Source organism: Ochotona curzoniae, unplaced genomic scaffold, assembly GCF_017591425.1.
Source record: "Ochotona curzoniae isolate NIBS_2020 unplaced genomic scaffold, NIBS_Ocur_1.0 scaffold_274, whole genome shotgun sequence".
NCBI classification, from domain to species: domain Eukaryota; kingdom Metazoa; phylum Chordata; class Mammalia; order Lagomorpha; family Ochotonidae; genus Ochotona; species Ochotona curzoniae.
In genome coordinates this window covers 11,612,035-11,632,821 of record NW_024467101.1, presented here as the reverse complement: position 1 = coordinate 11,632,821, position 20,787 = coordinate 11,612,035, and the positions used below count along the sequence as shown (strand labels likewise).

At 52.3% G+C, this 20,787-nt stretch overlaps 1 protein-coding gene across 2 annotated transcripts in view; it reads right to left on the bottom strand.

The window, feature by feature from the left end:
- The window catches only part of WSCD2 (WSC domain containing 2), a 37,856-nt gene extending 19,468 nt beyond the window's left edge, over positions 1-18,388 (bottom strand). Inside the window, exons 1-3 of one of the 2 annotated variants that reach the window (XM_041003873.1) lie at positions 18,002-18,388; positions 10,840-10,958; positions 8,913-9,097 (exon numbers count right to left, since the gene is read on the bottom strand). In XM_041003873.1, the coding sequence (XP_040859807.1) occupies positions 8,913-9,097; positions 10,840-10,958; positions 18,002-18,388 (691 nt within the window). The remainder of the gene's footprint in view (positions 1-8,912; positions 9,098-10,839; positions 10,959-18,001) is intronic. The other variant, XM_041003874.1, reaches the window with a different exon arrangement.
- Between the last annotated feature and the right edge of the window lie 2,399 nt (positions 18,389-20,787).

Here is a 20,787-nt window from a genome sequence, read left to right as displayed (position 1 = left end):
TGGGCACACGTGGGGATGTGTGTCTCCACTGCGCAATGGTGAGGCAGGAGGGGCTGACCAGAGGGCAGCTGTGCACCGAGAGTGTAGGGTATGACGCTGGATGTGCGTGTCAGGCCGAGTGACAGTGTGTGCTTATGGGGTCACATCGCAGACTGTGCACACAAACTCGGACAGAGCCACGGAGATTCTGTGGGCCAGGTCGCTGGCGGGGCACAGAGGACTCTGGGGCAGGTGCATGTCTGCCTGTGGTGTCTGACTGTGTCTGTATGTGACTGTGTGGCTGCACAGCAGGCCTCTCAGAGGTGAGTCTCACCAGGGTGTGCGCGCATGCAGACAGTCACCCCAGGGTGCTGGGGATTGCCTAGCAACCAGCTAGCTGAAAGGAGGACTCCGCTCTCCTGGCAGAGGGCCAGGTTGAACATCAGCTAAGCTCCCTCCCAACTGGCTCAGTGACACCAGGGCTTTGGCATTTCCCAACAATCCCCTGAACATCCAGCACCTAATCGGGAACAAAATGTTTATTTCTTCAACCTGAGTGGAAATGCACCATATGAAGAGAAGGAGTGAGTCACAGGAGGGATGGGAGTCTACACTGAAGCCGTGCAGACGAAGCCTCTCCCTGGGGTGCCAAGAGCACCCCTGTACCTGGTGCCCAGAGGGTCTCCTGTATGAGTGCCTGTGCTGGCATGTGGGCCTCTGACGGTGGCCGTGTGAGAGCCTAAGGGTGCTCACAGTGGCCTGTGGGGTCTCCTGCTGTGAGGGGCCACCCTTACCTCCTCTTGCAGACACGACTTTGAGCTACTGAAGACACCAGGGTATCTCTCAGGATCCCATAAGCTCTTGGGCTTTGCACCCGGATTTCCCTGGTCACACTGGCTCTACCCTCTCGCCTGTGCCCCAGTTGCGTACCCGGCTCTGGGCTCAGGCTTCTGGAAGGGCCACTTTCATGTGTACCTCCAGAGACCCAGCCCTGACCCAGCACCTCAGCACAACTCATCCTCCTGGGGACGCACCAGAGGGTCACCGTTCTTCCCCGGCCTGGCAGGCTCAAAAATGACGACTAATGGTGGGGAGACACGAATGTCAGCACAGTGAGGGCATGGATAGTCAGAGAAGGACAGGAACAAGCCTTGTATGCTGTGGGCTCTCAGTGAGGGGCCATCAAGGGTCTGTCTCCTTGCTAGCTGTCCACAGAATGAAAAGGAGAGGGGAGGGCAGGGGGAGCCTGGACCCTGGCAGGTCTCTGCACACAGGACTTCCTGCAGCCTGCCTGGGCATCAGGTGGCCATGCGGCAAGGGTGGGGAAGGAGGGAGATTTTGTAGGCTGAGCTCCACAGATTGGTCTCCCTTTGACATTTAAGTGTCTGCTAATGAGCGCCTGACTCTCCCAGCTTAGAGACCAGGGCTCCCCTGAATGTCCTGAATATCAAACAAGGCACGGTTTGCAGAGGCCTTGGAGGGCTGCAGGCAGATGGGACAAGCCTGCCGCCTGTCCTCAGACACACGGTGTGCTGGGGGTGGGCTGGGGAAGAGCCTGACAGTTTGGGAAGTCAATGCCAGGAGCAGTGAATCTTCCAGAGAGAAGATTTTCCTACAATCTGGCCTGGCCTGCTTTTTACCTTTCTTTTAATTAACAAAAAAAATTTTTTTTTAATTTCACAGACATAAAATCGGACATACATAGGGAATGCTATGTGATCTTTCAGGACACATATAAATGATACTTTATCCAAAGATAACTATATTTAGTTCTTCAAACATGTAACATTTCTTTATGCTGAAAACATCCCAAATCCTATCTTTTGTTATTGCATTTTTTTTGTATAGTTTTATCTGAAAAGCAGAGTTAGAGAGAGGAAGAGATGGAGAACAATCCTGCTCCAGCTACTCCTCCAAACGGCCACAATAGACGGAGTGGAGCCGGGCTGAGGCCCGGAGCCCAGCACCGCAGCTGGGGCTCCCATGTGGGTGGCAGGGGCCCTAGCGCTCATGCCTGATTCCCCTGCCTTCTCAGCTGTATTAGCAGAAAGCTGCATCAGAAGTGCAGCAGCCAGGATGGAAGCTGGCCCTCAGATGGGACGCCAGCACTGCAGGCGGTGGCCTAGCCCACCGCCTCAACACAGCTCCCTGCCGTTTTCCATTAGAAATCAGAGAGGGCTTCCTGAGGACCCGGGGCGGGGTAGTGGCGCAAAGGCTGGAAAACTTGTGAGCAGGTGAGGGGAGTGGTTTAGAGCCATGCCCTGGGATCTCTTTCTCTGCAGGTGGCTCCCCATGGCGTCTTGCTGATCTGGACACTGAGCACACACACGTTGGTGGCTGAGACGCTAACCTTCCTGCTTCTTGGGGGTGGGCGGAAGGAGGGGGACTTGGCCCAGTGGTTGAGATGAGGCTCAGGATGTTGATATCCTACATTCAGAGTTCAAGTCCCAGCTCTGCTCGCAGCTCCAGCTTCCTCCAACGCAGCATGCATCTCAGGAGGCAGCACGTGTCCTTGTGTCCCTGCCACTCGTGTGGGAGACCTGGACAGCGTCCCTGGCTCCTGGCCGCAGCCTTGCCTGACCCCAGCTTCCACAAGCATTTGGAAGTTAGCACATGTCAACCTTTTCCCTTTTTCTCTCTGCCATTCAGATAAACAAAATAAACAACTATAAATAATTTTTTTAAAAAAAACCTTGCTGCTTTTTCCATTTCTCCCATCTGAACCAGGGGTCACTTATCTCTGAAAAGGAAAGCTACGTGGCCAGTGGGCTGCTCAGCCTTCCTGGCACTCTCTTACGGTGCACAGAATTGGGGATTTCTACAGCAGAGGAAAGATGCCCTCCTGTCTGTACAAAGCTGTGGTGCCCAGGCTGTAAGTTCCACAGATCTGGCTCTGCAACTCCCTTAGGTGTGTGTCCTTGACAGAGCCCCGGTTTTCCATCTACCCAGCACAGCTAGGTGGATGTTCACACAATGGCACACGTAACAGTAAGTGCTCTGTCAGTGCCATGAGTGTCTCCCGGTGCTGGGTGCGTGAAGGGTGGTTAGAACCTGTGCAGTAGATCCTGTTAGTCTCTCCCACTAGGATAGTGACCCCGACGCTGTGCCTTACGGCTTGTGGGGGACAGGCTAAACCTACCCACGAGTTCATCGTCTTCTCAGGAGTCATCCTCAGCCAATGACTGGTGAGAGCGGAAGAATAAATCTGGCAGCTTCCTGCCTCACGGCCGAGACACTTCTGAAGCTCATTCTACACCAACTTCTAGGTTCCAGAAAGATGAAGCCCCAGCTGCTCTTGACAGAGATGCCCCTGGCCTCGTCTTTTGTTACTCCCCTACTGGTACATTCTGGAGGCACCTGTCAAGCCAACCAAGGCTCCCCTTTGCATCCAGGGGAACTCAGAGCATCCTGGTGTGGAGTGAGCACATGGTGCAGGGAGGAGGTGGCCTCCTGAGGGTGCCTATCACGTGCTGGAGTGCAGGGTTCAAGCCCCAGCTCCTTTGCTTCCACCTCAGCACCCTGCCAGCACGCATGCTAGGAGGAACAGAGCATGACCTGGAAGCTCGGGTCCTTGTCACCAACAAGGGAGACCTGGATGTAGTTCCGGGTCTTGGATTCAGCACGACCTGGCCCTGGTTGGTACAGAGAGAGAGAATCAACAAACAGAATATCTCTCTGTTTTTACACCTTTCAAATAAAGACATTTTAAAATGTTTTCTGGGGGCTGGTGCTGGGGCATAGCACACTAACCTTCTAACTGCAGTGCCACTATCCCATACGGGCATTGGTTTGAGCCCTGGCTGCTCTACTTCCAAATTCAGCTCCCTGCTGGTGTGCCTGGGAAAGTAGCAAAAGGTTGTCCAAATACTTTGAGCACTGTACTCAGGTGGGAGACCTTGGAAGAAACTCTGGGCTCCCAGCTTTGGTCTGGCACAGCTCCAGCTTTTGTGGTTATTTGGGGAGTGAACCAGCAGAAGGAAGATCTTTCCCTGTCTCCCCTTCTCTCTGTGTGTAAATATTTGAAAGCATTCTGAACTCACCCGGAAAGCCCTGTGTTTCATAGCTCTTATTCTGAGTGCCCGGCCTTGCCTGAGGTCATGCAATAGCAGTTACCCTGAGTGGCAGCTGCTGCATGACCAGCCCTTACTAAATCACAACAAAGCCAACCACACCAGCGGTGGACTCCAAGTCACACGTGCTGCGTATGTTACAACCGCCTATGAACTTGACAATGCCATCATCCCGGGTTGAGGCTGAGCCACTGAGACGGAGCAAGATGTCACTGCTTTTCCAGGCCACACAGTTGGTGGGGAGCAGAGCTGGGGTTTGACCTTAATCTTGTTTGACATCACATTCCAGTTCCGCACCTCTCTGCAGTTCTGCAGGAGGCCTGCCTGATTCTAACATGGTGTGTGGGTTGGGGGGTTTCGGAGACCCCTCCCCACATGACAGCCACCTGAATTTCCTGGGAGCCTTCTGGGGTCCTCTCAGTAGGAGCCCAAGGATTACAAAAGTCCATGTCCCATATTCTGACAGTGTCAGCTCCTTGCTGCCAGGCCCGCTGGGACAGTGCACGACCACAGCAGCTTGGGTCTTTTATTAGCAAGAGCAGCCATTCATCACCTCCCTTGGCTGGGGGCAGACGACGAATAGCCCGGAACCAGCTGTGAGTGTCTCTGAAGTCCTGTTGGCTCTTTGTTCTGGGGCTTCACAGGGGGGAAAAAAATGAGGCAAGTGTCACCAGGCATCAGCTTAGAGGCAGGCGTGGAAGAGTTCTCCAGGGTTTGAAAGAGGCCACCACCCCCTGGGTAATTAGGCCAGGCTCTACAGTGTTAAAGACGCTGGCGAGGAGGAATGACAGTGGGCTGCGAGCTGCTCACAGCTACCTAGCTACTGATAATCAGAGAGAGATTGGATGGCACAAAGGGCCTAACTGTCCAGGGGGAATTCAAACCAGCTATTTTTAGACCTGACCAAAGGCTCCTGCAGGCTGTTAGAAATTCAAATCGCTGGAATTGGGCGTTTCTCATGGTGAATTTGGAAGTCTTGCTTAGGAAGAGGGGAGGCCTCATGGCTACTCCGTCACCCACAGACACTGTGCCTAGACGCGCTGTGTCGAGACTCCTTCCTTTGGGGCTCAACCTAGGCTCACAGAGAACTCACGTATGGCCCAAGTCAACGCAGCAGGCAGGGCAGAGAGCTGGGATAGGAACAAGGCCTGCCTGATTCCAAAACCTTCATCACTGGTCAGGTTTCCCCGACTTCCTAGATTTTGCTTGGTGTGGAAGAAGAGAAAAATCAACTTTCCTTTGCCTTTGTACAGGACAAAAGTCTCTGTTGCTGTTCTGTTTCTGTTGCTCCCTGCCTTTGCCCTACACAGGGCCCGTGTGAACTAGAACGTGAGGACTCCTGGATACACTTCCCCATCAAGGAGAGGGTAGGGGCCTTCAGGGCTTGGCAAAGAAGGAACTAGATGTGCCCCACCCAAGATGTCACATTCCCTAACTCCAGAGGAATTGTTGTAGCAGAGTCTGAGCAGGAGGCACACACATTCTATGGAATTCTCCTTCTGACTTTCTAGAAATTCAGTAAAAAAAAAAATGATAACTGCCAGAACTAACAGCCATACAAGCATCCACCATGGAAGCTGTGAACTGGAAGTCAGGGATCTGTTTTTGTTGTTGTTGTTGTTGTTTTGGTTTGGTTTTTTAAAATCAGGATGGTGTAAACTGCAGGAGGCCTTTGCCAAAGTGAGCGGGTGTTGGGTAGGGGGCAAACAAAAAAAAGAAAGAAAACCCTGTAGTCCTTGGAGGGACAGGTTTGCCACAGCACGGTCAGCACCATGGACAGACACCCAGGTTTCATCCCCCTCCCCCTGGCCAGCCCGCAGAACTCCCAATGCAGCAGTACCACAGTTGAAAGCCTGAAGGGGTCGTCAGGCAAATGGAATTCCTTACAAAGTCTGATAAAAACATTATGCTCTTTAATCACCAGCAGGTCACTCCCCTGGGAGGAGAGCTTCACATGCTGACACATTTAGCTATGCAACATGTAATGATCCCATCAAAAAGGAAATCCATTTCCTGAATATTTTGCAAGAAGGGCAAAAAGTCCATGTGTCTGTGAGTCCAGGCAGAGGAGCAGGGTGTCTGCCCACCCTGTTCCTCTGCCAAAGCCTTCAATGTTCCAGGCTCCCAAGTAGGAAGATCCCCTGCACCCCAGAAACAATACACTACCTCCCAGGCAAAGGGGACGCCCTCCTCCTCCACCAACACACACACACACACACACCCCGCCTGGTAGCTCAGGACATAATGAGCTTCCTTCCTCAGATCTTCCCAGTCATTAAGAGTCCAGTGCCGCAGCTCAGGATAACCCAATTAGGACACAGTGTTCATACCAACTAATGACTCCACAAAGGGAATCTGGTTTCTTGCAGATCCGTTTCCTGGAGCATTTGCTCATTTCCCTGCCTGGTGTAACAGACATGAGGGTGGTGCTCCGCTGACATGGAGGGTATCCCTTTCTGATTTATCTGGGTATGCAGTATTTATGGAAAGCATAGATGCTTATGTATGAAGCATATGCATGGGAAGCTAAGGGGTCCTTGAGTCAGGACAAAAACACTGGCAGTTCCAAATCTCTTAGAGTCGGGAATCAGGCCAGGATGGGGAGGGGGGACAATCAGGGGTCAGGCTAGATGATGAGATCTTAGGGGTCTGCACCTCTCCACACCCAGTCCGCACAGGTGCTCATTGAGTGCTCTGGCTCCTATAAGTGCTCCCAATTCTCTCTCTCTCTGTACACCACGTTGCCAACTGGTCGCCCACTAAGAGACCTAGTCTGACATACCGGTCTCTTTACCCAAGCTGCTTCAATGCTAGACCCAACCACAGTAGTCTTGAGGTGAACAAGGTTGGATGTTCTTACACAGTCTGCAGCTCAAAGTGTCCCAACTTCAGACCTTGTACAGTGATGATGAAGAAGGCCCAGGACGGGCTTGGATAACTGTGAACTCCACTGTCAGCAGGAAGGAATGCATTCCTCCTCTGGGGGACCAACACAAAGGGCAGTTTGCAGATGGCGGTACCCAGGATAACTCGGAAGAAGCTGAGGAGTATACAAATGTGCCCGGGCAGGCTAGGGAACTGCCCATAGCAACTGCCCAGGCTCCCCCTGCCAACTGTCACAAGGACAAAACGCATCCTATTGTAACAGATCCTGGGGATCTCTGCGCACTGAGGCTTGTGCGATTTGGCTTTGATGGTCCAGGAAAGCGTTAGGATACCAGGTGATCACAACAATGTATGCATGCTGAGAGGAGGGAGACTGGGAGAAAGAGAGAGAGAAGGAGGAAGAGAGAGAGAAAAGAAGGGAGAGGGAGGGAGAGAGAGAGAAAGAAAGAAAATAAGGAAAAAGGAAGAAAGAAAGACACAGCTTGCATCACCTAACCAGCCTAACCCTGAACTTTGAAGAGCCTGGCAGTGTCTGGATTATACACACACACACACACACACACACACACACACACACACCCCTCTCCTTGTTATCTATACTAGTCTCACACACAAGGTCATCTTCTTAGAAGCAACTCCTCCTCTTTTAAGACCATCTCTTTGGATGGTCCAAGGGTCGCCACTAAAGTAACATGAACACTGGGACAAAAGAGATAGATTATGAGGATGACAGAGCTGTCACCATGTTAAAAATTCATGACACCTGGCCTGGCACGGTAGCCTAGCGACAAGTGTCCTTGCCTTGCATGCACTGAGATCCCATATGGGTGCTGGCTCCAATCCCGGTGGCCCTGTTTCCCATCCAGCTCCCTGCCTGTGGTCTGGGAAAGCAGTCGAGGACAGCCCAGACCCTGCACCGGTGTGGGAGACCCGGAAAAAGCTCCAGACTCCTGACTTCAGATTGGTGCATCACTGGCCATTGCCGTCACTTGGGGAGTTAATCAGCAGACAGAAGATCTTCCTTTCTGTCTCTCCTCCTCTCTGTGTATGTGACTTTCCAATAAAAATAAATTTTTAAAATAAAATAAATATGGGCCCGGCACGATGGTGCAGTGGTTAAGGTCTTCACCTTGCACGCCTGGGATCCCATATGGGCGCGGGTTCTAATCCCCCGCTTCCCATCCAGCTCCCTGCTTGTGGCCCGGGAAAGCAGTCGAGGACAGCCCAAAGCCTTGGGACCCTGCACCTGCGTGGGAGACCTGGAAAAGGCTCCTGGCTTTGGATCAGCATAGCATCGGCCGTTGCGCTCACTTGGGGAATGAATCTTCGGATGGAGGATCTTCCTCTCTGTCTCTCCTCTCTGTATATCTGCCTTTCCAATAAAAAAAATAATAATAAAAAAATAAATCTTTAAAAAAGGTAAAATAAATATTTTAAATAAGTAAAATAAATCTTTAAACTAAAATAAATCCTAAAAACAAAACAAACAAAAAGCAAACAAAACAAAACAAACAAAAAACACGTGAAAGGCCCTGGAGTTGGTTTAAATTCTCCACTGCCTGCAAGTTTCCTCATCTGTAAAATCGGAATGGGTGAATAAAGCGCTTGTGTCACCAGCCACCATGGAGACGCGTGTGCTATCAAGGTGTGTGTACTTGTTCATGTCCCTGATGTCACATATCACCAGGCTCGTGCTGGCAGACAGAGTGCACTGCGGAGATGAGCAGCGATAAGCTCACACTCCAGCCCAGCTTGACAGCCTGGCAGAGGGGGAGAAGGAAGAGGAAGCAGGGAGAGGGAGGCCACGTGGCAGCGTTTATAGTTTGCGGAAAACAGCGTAGGAGGCGAGGCCGGGACTAGGCTGTGGTGGCCTGTGGGCAGGGGGGTCGGCTGGGGGGCTGCTTGCTGGGAGGGTGGGTGAGCGTTGCAGCTGAGGGAGGGGCAGCAGCAGGGAGGGGGCGGGGCTGACTCACGTACACCTGCGGGCTGACTCCTGGGCCAGCTGCAGCCGGTAGACGGACAGGCGGTTGGCACCGCCGCACACGCTGCCCCGCTCGCCCTTGCACTCCATGTCACATTCGGCCTCACTCACGTTCGCCGCCTGGATCTTGTGGCCGCAGTAGCACTCGGCGCCAAACTCCAGTCCCGCGTACAGGTAACCCCTGGGGGAGGAGGAGGCGTCAGCCTGGGAGACCAGGGACGGACAGAAGCAATGTGGGGAGATGGAAGATGGGAGGAGAGGGAAGGGGGGAGTATCTCAGGGGACAGGAGACCCACTCAGGTAGAGACAGGTGTCCTCAGGAGACCGGGAAACCCCTAGGAGATGAGAGGATCCTAGAAGGGGCACAGCAGACACTTCATGGAGAACTGGAGGGTGGGCACAGAGAGCAGTCAGAGAGGCAGAAGTGTTAGATCTGGTGGGAAGGCAGGAGAACCAACAAGGAACTTAGGGTGGACCATGGAGTCAGGGACACGCAGGGAATGGCAGGGACACGCAGACACACCAGGCCTGAGCTCACACCCGCTCACACTTCCACCACACGTTTGTCACTGCCCTAAATCCTGTTTCCCAGCCAACACCCCCACTGCCCCACCATGCTGCTGTTCCCTGTCTGGAGACTTGAGACTTGTGTCCCTCCAGGGCCCAGCTCTTTTCTCTGAAAAATCTGGCCTAGGAATGATGCCTCCGGGCCCCGTGAGGGGAACTGCCGGGCTCTCATCCTCCTCTGGAAGATGGCAGGACTGAGTAAACAGACCCAGCCAAGTAAAAATTCCTTCCCCTAAAGTGAAAAAAAAAAAAAAATCCAGGCACTGCAAGGCTTGCTGTTATTTTTTCCCAGTCGAGGAATCCTTCCCTTAAAAGGACTCTCAGCGGACCCGTCTGCAAACAATGGAAAGGGTGGTGCTGGCTCTGGTTCTGGGGTTGTGGGTAAGGGGTACAGAGGGAGGGCCCAGACAAGCCCTGCTCAGCCCCTGTGCCCTCAGAGGTCCCTGACACGTTCACCTTAACCTTGGGGGCTCCTTAGGCATTAGCCCGCAGAGGGCACAAGTGGGCATCCTTCCCTCCGCATTCACGACTCCCCCATACCAGTATGGCTCCATTGGCCTGGTTTCCTTATCTGCTGCCAGGGATGTGGGCACCAATGGAAGGGCAGGTCAGCTCAACCTTGTTCCTGCTCACTAGCTCTTTGGGGATCTGCCCATACTTGGAAAGTCAAGTTCTAAATTTCCAAAAAGCTATCTTACACTGGCCAACATTGTTAAAGGACCAAGTGGGAGAAAACAAGTGTTCCTATGCCAAGATCCCACTGGATGCCCCCATACTCAAACCTCCCTTCACACAGACACCGTGGGAGCCTCATTTGAGCTTATAGTTGCCTACACACACACACACACTCACTCACTAACTGTGACACCAAGCAGCGAGCAATGCCTCACACCCTTTCACAATGTCAGCGCAGTGGTGCATATCCGGCAATGTGACCAGTCACCTGCGCACGCAGTGCTGGGCCCTTGCACACACATTCGTCCAGATGCCTGAACACACGGCCACTGTTATTTAAAGTCCTACATGTGCCAGCATGAAGCTCCCCCCCCAACACACACACACACACACACACACACACACACACACACACACACACACACAAAACCAGCTGACCTTGTATACACCAGAAACACACTCCTGGACACAATGTGACACACGTGGACAAGTGAACACTCTGGTGGGCCAACTCTGGAACAGTCCTTCTCATTTGCATGCATGCCCTTGCGTCTCACACACACACACACACACACACCCTCCAGTCACCCCTTTCTTATGGCCATATACTCACTTCCCTACATACCCCCTGCCACAATGAGGACTCTGAAGGGGAAGGGGTCTGAGACATGGAGGGCCTACCGTTCAGCACAGTTGTCCTGGCAACGGAAGACAGTCATCTTTTTGTAGTCAAAAAAGGACACGCCTCGTAGGGCCCGACTCTGAGTGTCATCCAGGTAGCAGCCGATATACTTGGCTTTGGGAGAAAAAAAGCAGAAAAGTCAGGTGTGGCTGGGGAAAGAGCTGAGAGGGTTAAGGGAGGGCAGTGCATAGGCCCTTGGCTGTGTGGCATTGTCCATCTTTTGGTACCAATTCCTTCCACTGAGTAGGTACAAGAGAGACGGAACATCAGGTATCTTGGCAGTCTGGATTATAATCAGAACATTGGATGCCAACCAGGGAGGAGGGGCCCTTCTAGGGACAAGAGCCCAGCCAAGTCCCTGGGCTCCCCAACTGGCAGCTGGGCACCTGGGAACCCAGGCCCAAGCCATTCTGTGGCCACAGGCAACATGCCCTGCATAATCTCTAGGATGAGGCTACAATAGGAGGGCTCTGGCGGGCTTGCCGTGTGCCACAGTCGCCACTTTCACAAGCAGCCTCCAAATACTTCTTTCTCCTTGGTAAGTGACCTGCACTTCAGATGTCTCAATGTCCTGGTCCTTATTCCTCCTGGGTTCCTTCCTCCCTAAGGAATCCCACCCAGTGAGCCTCTTAGGGCCCTGTGTCTTCCTGTAGTGGGGCTGCATCCCAGCGAGGTAGGTCTAAGCAGAATGGCTGCCCCCGTGTTGCTGTTGCAGTGTGTTGCACACAAGAGGCACAGAACTCGGGAGAGAGGAACAAGAAACTGGCTGTTGACAGGCCTGTGTAGTGAGCTTTACCGTCGGCCCCTGCTGAGGGTCAGGGTGAATGCTCCCAACCCAAGCACAAATTTCTTTTTTTTAAAGATTTATTTATTTTTATTACAAAGTTAGATATACAGAGAGGAGGAGAGACAGAGAGGAAGATCTGTCTGATGATTCATTCCCCAAGTGACCGCAATGGCCGGTGCTGCGCCAATCTGAAGCTGAGAATCAGGAACCTCTTCCGGGTCTCCCACGCAAGTGCAGGGTTCCAAAGCTTTGGGCCATCCTCGACTGCTTCCCCAGGATACAAGCAGGGAGCTGGATGGGAAGTGGAGCTGTCGGGATTAGAACCGGCACCCATATGGGATCCCGGCGTGTTCAAGGCGAGGACTTTAGCCGGGCCCAAGGACGAATTTCAACGATGTAAAACCACCATCCAGTTATAAACCATACATTTCATTTCTGAAAGTATAAATACTTTCCTGCTCTTTAGGGTAAATAGTAACTCTTCCGCTGCAAGATAACGGTTGATGGTTTATATGTTCCAGAAGTGTTATCCATACATACACCTGCCTATTGCTTTACACACCACTCACTCTGAATCTTTATGATGACCCTCTGACAGTACGATTCCCTGTCTTTACAGAAGATAACATGGAGGCCTAGAGAGGTGGAGTTGTATGCTCAAGGTAACAGCTTGTACTTGTGCAGCTGGGATCCAAGCAGTCTGGTCCCAGAGCCCGTGTTCTGAACCACCTGCTTCTTGACTAACAAGAAGGATCTTGGCGGCAGTATCCTTAGGTGACTAATCAGAAGCCCAGAAAGGAGAAGTGGTCTACCTGAGACCCATCACTAGTTAAGGATGCCCTTCTGGTCACGGACAGGATCCCAGCGCCATGACGCAGGGTGTGGATGCTGTTCACGCCTTTATGGGGCCTGCTGGCAGGGACTTCAGGCTGATTCCAGCTCAGCAGTTCCATAGAGGGTTGAATACCAAGGTGAACCTGATGGCATATGTGCAGGTGCAGCTCCATGTCCATTTCGAAGGAGTGGACGGCCTCGGGTACTGCATCCCTTCCAAATGCTCTTGTCTTTCTCTTCTAAAATCAGAGCTTTTCTTTCCTGATCACAGGTGCCACACTGGCCATGACAGAACCAGTCTGAGGATGCAGCCCACCAACCACAGGTACTGGGTCCAGGAGAAGACACAGGGCCCACTCACAGATCTTTATAGGTTAAAGCTGGGCCAAGGACACCTGCCTCTGCTGGGTGTCAGGATAGTATTCTGGAAGCCCAGAGCCATGACCCCTGCATCAGTATCAATCTTTCTGAGAAAACCAACAAGCTAAGGAGAAGAGAAGGTTCGAGACAGTCACACACCATTTGCTCAAACAGCCCAGCCTGGCAGAGCCCCTAATCTGTAGTTTGGGACACATGGTACAGTGTCTCTTCTTCTTTATCTTAATCTGCTTCAGCCTGGATTTCTCTCCATTGCCATGAGTGGGGCACTGACTGAGATGTTTAGTAACCTGCCCGAGCCCACCCAGCAGTGAGACTCCAGAACACATGCAAGCTCAGGCCTGCCTCTTCCAAAGCTGTCCTTCTCATGTGCACGAGCCGACCCCGTTGAGACATGTCCTTCCTGCTGCAAGTGGAACCTACAGCGGGCATTGAAGGGGGGGCGTCTCCTGGGAGAGCTGGGGTCTGACTCTAGATCTGTGTATCTCCTCCCCTCATCCTCCGCCAAGCCCTTGGTCAAGGCCTTGGAGCACCTGCTGTGTTTCATACCAGGGCCTGACAGACAGCCTGAGCTCTGTGGGTCATGAGCAGAACCCTGAGCTTGTTTCCTTGACCTCCTGGTGGAGGGACAGCTGGCCCCTTGGCCACTGACCAGTGGTACAGGCTGTGACTAGTGCAATCATCCATGGCCACCATCCCTGGGCATCTGTGGCCCTGTTCAGCTCATTATTAGCAATGGTAGTTCCTGTCAGCCACTCAAACCCTTTTAGCCACTGTCCCCAGGCCATACTTTCCATGGTGGTGCAGTGGTAGAAATCTTTCAGATAGGGTTGTTGTGGGGAATAGTTCAGGTATGTGGAATAGGAACAAAATCGCAGGCCCATTGGAGGGTGGATCAGTGGCCACGTTCCACCATCCATCGGCTTGTCTCTGTGCTGTCCCAAGACTGCTGAGAAGGCACATGGCGGGGCTGGACCATTCATCTCAAGCACAGGCAGCAGCCACTGCTACAGCCCTCCAAGTGGCGTTTCTCCCTTTTTTTATTCCCCACAACTTCCCTTTGCCTTCTTCTTTTGTTCCAATTAATCTGATGAAATGTTGTTATCTGTGGCAATTTGCTGAGAGGGTGGCTCAACACGAACTCATTTGTATGCCTCTTATCTGTTGTCTGTGAACCAATTCACAGCGAAAGGCCTCCCACTGCACATTCTGACCCAGTCTGGGTTCAAATCCCTCCACAGGACCCTGCAGAAGCTCTGGAAGATGACTCAGGTTTTTGAAGGTATGGTTCTCTCTTCTGAAGTGGGGCAGGGAGTAGATATTTTGCTAAGGGGTGTTCTGGGTTAGATTTTGTCTTCCCTTTTCCTAAAAACAGACATGCTGGTATTCTAAGCCCACAGGGGGATCACTGGGTTGCCTCCCTTAGGAATGGAGGTTCTGCAGGCGGAATTCTGCTATTGAGTCAACCTGGAGTAAAGCAGGTCCCAATCCAATGTTCCTGGCGTCCTCGTGAGAAGATGATTACAGAAAGGGATGCATCGAGGCTGCCACATGAAGACAGAGCAGAGGCTGGAGCAGAAGGCAGCACAGGAGCCTGGAAAGGAGCCTTCCTCAACACAGCCCTGGCAGCTGCTTGACCTCTGACCTCCAGCGCCGTGAGGGGCAGATTCCTGTCATTCAGTCCATCAGCTTGGAGAATTCAGTTATCACAGCCCCAGGAGCCGAAGACAAGGGGTATCATCGAAGCTGACTGTGATGGAGTTCCATCTATGCACTGAGCTTAGCACTGGGCCTCTCGCAGACTGGAGGATCAAGCAATTACGGATTCGAGGCAGGTGTCTGGAGTGGCGGTGAAGTCACTGCTTGGGATCCCCCCACCCACGCCCATCTCACATCAGAGTGGCAGCTTCAGACCTCAGCGGTTCCACTCCTGATCAAGCTTCCTGCTGCTGTGCCAGGAGAGACAGCAGGGGATGGCCTGAGTACGTGGCTCCTTCCCACCCACGTGGGAGAATCTGGCTCCTGGCTTTGAACTGGCTTTGTCTTGGCTGTTGCCGGCATTTGGGAAGTGAATATTCAAATGAAAGATCCCTCTCCCTCTCCCTTTCTATGTCGTCTCTACCTTACAAATGAAACAAAAATTAAGAGAAGGATTCTCCTACCAGGGAGTCCCCACCTGCTGGGCGGCTCCTTGGGATGAGACCCTGGCGCTGTCTGGGTTTCCTTATCTCCTTGTGCAAGGAGTGAGAGAGACTTCCTGCTCAGGTGTGTAGCTTGTGCAGACCTGCTCCGGCAGAAACAGCACAGGCACTGGAATCAAACCAGGTTTGGTTCCTGGCTCTGCCCTTCACTGGGCAAATCATATGACCTCGTGTGCGCCTGCAACACCACCACTGTAATGAACATCAGTGGCATGTTATTAAGCACCTACTGTATGCCAGGCTATCGCAAGCTCCTTCTGTGCAGGAGAAGTCAAGTAGTACAAGACTCAAATACTCAGTTACTCCTCCTCCTCGGCTGATTAATCTTGGGCACGTTCCTTAAGCTCCCTGTGCCTGAGTCTGCTCCTTAGGAGATGTGGTTAATAACAACCATCTAGCTCCCTGGATTGTCAGGAGGAGTACATGAGGTTGAGAGCATACCTTCTGTGTATCTTATTTGATTATCCCAACGACCTTCAGAGTTAAGTTTCCCCCTTCATTGGAGGAAACTGAGGCTTAAGACAGGTGGAGTGACCTGCCTGAGGCTGCACAGCTGGCAGGTTGCAGACCTGGGATTCAAACCAGTGATGTGGCTGCTGCAAACATAGGCTCCCTCAGGCTGTGAGGTGACTCCACATTGTAGATACCTGCTACATCCAAGAATCCAGATTTCCAGCCCAGCCCAGCCCAGGCACAGCCCAGGCACAGCCCAGCCCAGGCACAGCCCAGCCCAGGCACAGCCCATCCCAGCCCATCCCAGTTCAGCCCAGCCCAGTTCAGCCCAGCTCAGCCCAGCCCAGCCCAGCCCAGGCCCAGCCCAGCCCAGGCACAGCCCAGCCCAGTTCAGCCCAGCTCAGCCCAGCCCAGCCCAGCCCAGCCCAGACAAGCTCAGCCCAGACAAGCTCAACTCAGCCCAGCCCAGCCCAGCCCAGCCCAGTTCAGCCCAGCTCAGCCCAGCCCAGCCCAGCCCAGCCCAGCCCAGCCCAGACAAGCTCAACTCAGCCCAGGCCCAGCCCAGGTGCAGCTCCTCCCCTCCCTTCCCTTCCTGGCTCCACAGCTCAGGCCCTGCATCCCTGCCCCCAGCAGAGCCCTCACCACCGGATTCAGAGAAAACTGAATGTGTTTAGCATCAGGTCAGAGAAGCGTCTCGTTTTTATTAGTGTTAATCTAATATGTCGTCTTTCCTTGCTGAACTCTGAATAAGTTAATCAAGGACAGGCTGGATTTGTGTTTTCTTAATAACACTGCCTGATTCCAAAGGCTGCCTGCTGAGAGCCCTGGGCTTGTGTTACACTGTTTTATCTTCTTGCTCTCTTCGCATTTTATAAATTTTAGAAACTATGTAAGATGGCTCTGTGTGTGCTGGGGGTGGAATTTAGCATGATGCGAAAAAGTTCAACCTATGGAGTTAAACAGGCCCCATTCCAAATTCAGTCCCTCTACTAGCTGCCTATACAACAGAATGAATGATTTCTCGGTCTCAGTTTTACCATCTGTGACATGGTACAACAGTAACCTCCAATTCATGGAGCTATGATATTTAAATACAGCAATGAAACACTTTGCAGCATGATGTAGCTCATAATGATCATTCAACAGACACTGGTTCCCAGTGATGACAGCAATTGCCTACTGACTCGCGGTCGCTCGTGAGCTACAAGATGTGATACGCACTGCCTAGACATCGTTTTCATCCAGGTGACATGGAAAAATCAATAGGACAGGCGGTGGCCAGTAGCTGCTGAAGAATGGAAATCATGAGTAAGAGCAATGTAAGCATCCGTACCCATGGGGGCTGGCAGGCACCAAAGTCTGTGGACACTCGACTCCTTGCTATAAAATGGCACCATGTCTACACTGAGCCTACACACAGGCCTGCATCCGGTGATACCAAACGCAGTGTACACACTCTGCTGACGTGAAAACGAGTCTGTGCATGTTCAGTCCAGGCATTGCTTCTTTTTTTTTTTTCCCCTTGAGTATCTTAGGTCAGTGTTTGGTTGAACCTGAACCTGAGGGGGGGAGGTGGGGACAAGGTTAAGGGGAAGGGTGAGGGCTCACTGCACTGAATCCTCACAATCACGGATGGATTGGGGTTGTTGCATATTGTCTTCCCGGAGACCCCACATTTCCAAGTGTCACTGAGTGGATCTGTTGTCTCCAGTTTCACGTGACAGGGGCGTGATCAAGAATAGGAAGGACCTTAACCCCAGAATAGGCGATGACCATTCAGAAACAAGGGGCAAAGCCAAAGCACCAAGTGCTGGGTGTAAACCAAACTGGGGGATGGGGCTGCGACTGGAAAGTGGAAACCCCTGAGTTAGGATGTTTGGGGACAGCGTGAGATGGAGCTAAGCACAGATCTAGGTGAGGAGCATCCCAGATCAAGGGGCTGAATACACTGAGATCTGCAGGAACAGGCGTGGCGTACTCACGCACAGTATGAGGAAAATGGGGAGGGGGAGTGGCAGTGTTACCAGGCCAAGCACGTAACCAGGAAGGGGAGTCTGGAAACCGTTCTAAACATGCACTAAGGTGTAGACCCCGGAGACTGGCGGGGCTCTCTAACAACCATCTGGAGTTGGGAATGGCTGGGGTGAGGTGCGGCTTGGTCCCTGGAGAAGAAGGTGGAAGGGGAAGCTTCAGCAAATGGAAGGCTTAGGACAGTACAGAAGGGATAGTAAGTGCACAATAAATGTTGGTGCTTGTTATCTGCATTGAACAAGAACTTCAAAAGACTGCTTTGAACTCAGAGCTGAGGTTCAAGCCAAAACTTGTTTGTTGACAAACTGTGCGATCTTAGGAAAGCTGCTTAACTTTCCAGGGTTGCAGTTTATCCTTCTGTGGAATGGGGATAACCATGAGACCTAGTAGACATCCACAGCTCTAACGTCATGACAGTTGCTTCCCAGCCCGCCCATTCCCTTCCCACCAGTCCCTTCCTTGTGGGGTTCCTCACCCCTCCTTACCTCGTTCCTCTTCCTTCTCACGGGCGACCCTGCCCTTGAGGGCACGGCTCCAGGCTCCGCCGTAGTCGCTCGGCTTGGTTCTCTCACTCCCGTCTTTGCCCTTGAACCAGGGCCCGTACCTGCGGGCGATGCTGGAGGCTTCGCCTGTGTCCTGGAAGCCCCTGCCCAGGTGCAGGTCACCCAGGAAGGGCAGCTCGGCATCCTCTGCTGGACCTGCCACAGCAGAGCTGGCTTGGTTCTGGGAGACAGCAGGCTGGCCCACAAAACCAGAATGAAGGAATACGAGACTTCCTGCTGTCAGGTACAGCGCCAAGAAGGTAAAGAAGCGCAAGGGTTTCCGGCGGAAGTACCGCTGAAATTTGAACCAGAGTTTGGCCATAATGGGATCATTCCGGCCTGGCTCGCTGGGGGCTTGGCATGGGGTTCAGGAGTGAGGTTTCTCTTCCAGATGGGATTCCCCAGAGATCCTTGGTCTTACTCCTTCTGCAAAGGTGACTGGTAAGACCAGAGCGGGATGGCACGGCCGGGGTGTAGCTGGAGGCTGGAGCCTACCAAAGTCAAGATGAGTTTCTTTGGGTCAACAATGGGGTTCTGAGGCTCAGGGGCCCCAGAAGTTGGCCCCATTTTCCTACATGTTCTTCCGTTTGGAGAGAACCTCAACAAGTAGTGACTGCAGGAGGACTCAGAGGGTCTGAAGCAACCGCAGCTCACGTCTCGCCCTTCTTCAGCTGCTTGGGGCTGTCCGACCTGGATTACTTCATTGAGGGCCTTGATCGTGGCCTCTTTCCTGGCTGGGGACCATGTTCGGCGTGTCCATCTGCTGGGAGCACACGTTGGCAGGCCTCCATCTGGTCAAGTGTCAAGGTTTAGGGCTGCCACCTGCAAAACAGCACAGACCCAGGGATTAGAGGGCCCCGGCCCAGTACGCAGAGGGTTCACGAGTGTCTTCAAATAGGATCATGCAGTTGCTGAGACAGTGGGAAGCCACAAGGGCTGGAAAGCACCACACAAGCAGGGCTGGTTGGGAGCCTGGGCCCGAATCTTCCAGATATGGCAACCCACAGGGATTGCATTCTAGCAGACCCTGATTTGGGGACTGACTTTATCTTGGGCAAGCACCGTGGACACCATAATTCATGTATTCTTGAGTCCTTTCTGTGAAACAACACAGTATTGGCACATGACCAGGATGTATCCTCCTGAATATCTGAAATCACCTCTAGAATACGTATGAGAACTAATGACAGCATCGTAAATATTCATTACGCTGCATTGCTAATGATGGCAAGGAAAGGGGTCTGTGTGGCAGAGCGCAGACCTAACTTTTCTCTGTTATTTTCAATCTGCAAGCGGTAGAATCTGCAGACATCAAATCCACAGCCTCTGTCTGCCATCCAGGAAGGAAGGGGAGAAGGGTTACGTAGCAGCTCATTCACTCGCTCGGCATTTGCTGTGAGCCTGTCATGTTCCCTTTGTGTATTATCTCATTTATTTTTTTCCCAGCATTCCTATGGGAGGTAGCTATTTCTGTTTTACACAGAAGAAAACCAAGGTGGCAATTGCTGGTACGTGGTTGGACCTTGGTTCCTCGGTACTGCCTTTTGGACTCTGCCCTTTTCCCATGTGGTCCAGACATCGCTTAAGAATGCAGAGATAGGGCCCGGCGCAGTAGCCTAGTGGTTAAAGTCCTCGCCTTCAACACATGGGGATCCTATATGGGGACCGGTTCTAATCCCAGTAGCTCCACTTCCCATCCAGCTCCCTGCTTGTGGCCTGGGAGAGCAGTTGAGAATGGTCCAAAGCCTTGAGACACTGTACCCATGTGAGAGACCTGGGCTCCTGGCTTTGGATCAGTGCAGCTCTGGCTGTTGTGGCCGCTTGGTGAGAGAATCAACAGACAGAAGATCTTCCTCTCTGTCTCTCATCCTCTCTATATATCTGACTTTGCAATAAAACTAATAGATATTTTTTAAAAAGAGAATTCAGAGATAGACCCTCCAGCTCTGGATTGCCAGCAGGGAACCCTCCGAGTGCTATCTGAGTGGCTTTTGTTTCAGAATCTTCTGGGAACCAGGTAACACCAAGAACCTGTGGTTGAGGAGGGCAAGCTGCAGGTGTCACAGGGTGTCCTCCAATGATAGCGCTGAGTACAAAGGTTTGAGAACCACTGTTCCATGAGTCAATATTCAGAATCTCTGGGAGCAGGATGTAAATTATGGAAGGAAATAAAGAAAGGAAATAAACTCCATTTGGGTGATGCTGTTTCGCGTGCCCACCAGCAGGGGGCCTGGGACACTCTCAGCCAATGCAATGGGACTCGCCTCCTGGAAGACCTGAATGGTGATAAACCCTCCCCAGCCAGGCGGCAGCTTGGTTCCGTCTGCCACCCCCTTCACTCAGGAGCTGTGTACCGAACACTCTCTGTGCTCCAATCTCTCACCTAGGAACCTAACTAAGTAAACACAACCTAGGTACATCCATTAGTATAATCAAACCATCCACCCATCAGTCTGCCTACCTACCTATTCATTAAGCCATCCATCGATTCATCATTACTCTATTCATTAATCTGTCCATCTACTCATCCACCCACTCATCATTATTCTATTCATTAATCTTTCCGTCCAGCCACCCATCCCCTGGAAGTGTTACAGCCCGCCCATCCATCCATCCATCCATCCATGCACACAGCGCCCCCTCATCTGGGCACTGATCCATTCTTTCATTCATCCAGTTTTTAAATACACGGATTGCCTCCTGTGAGAGTGCTTGGGATGC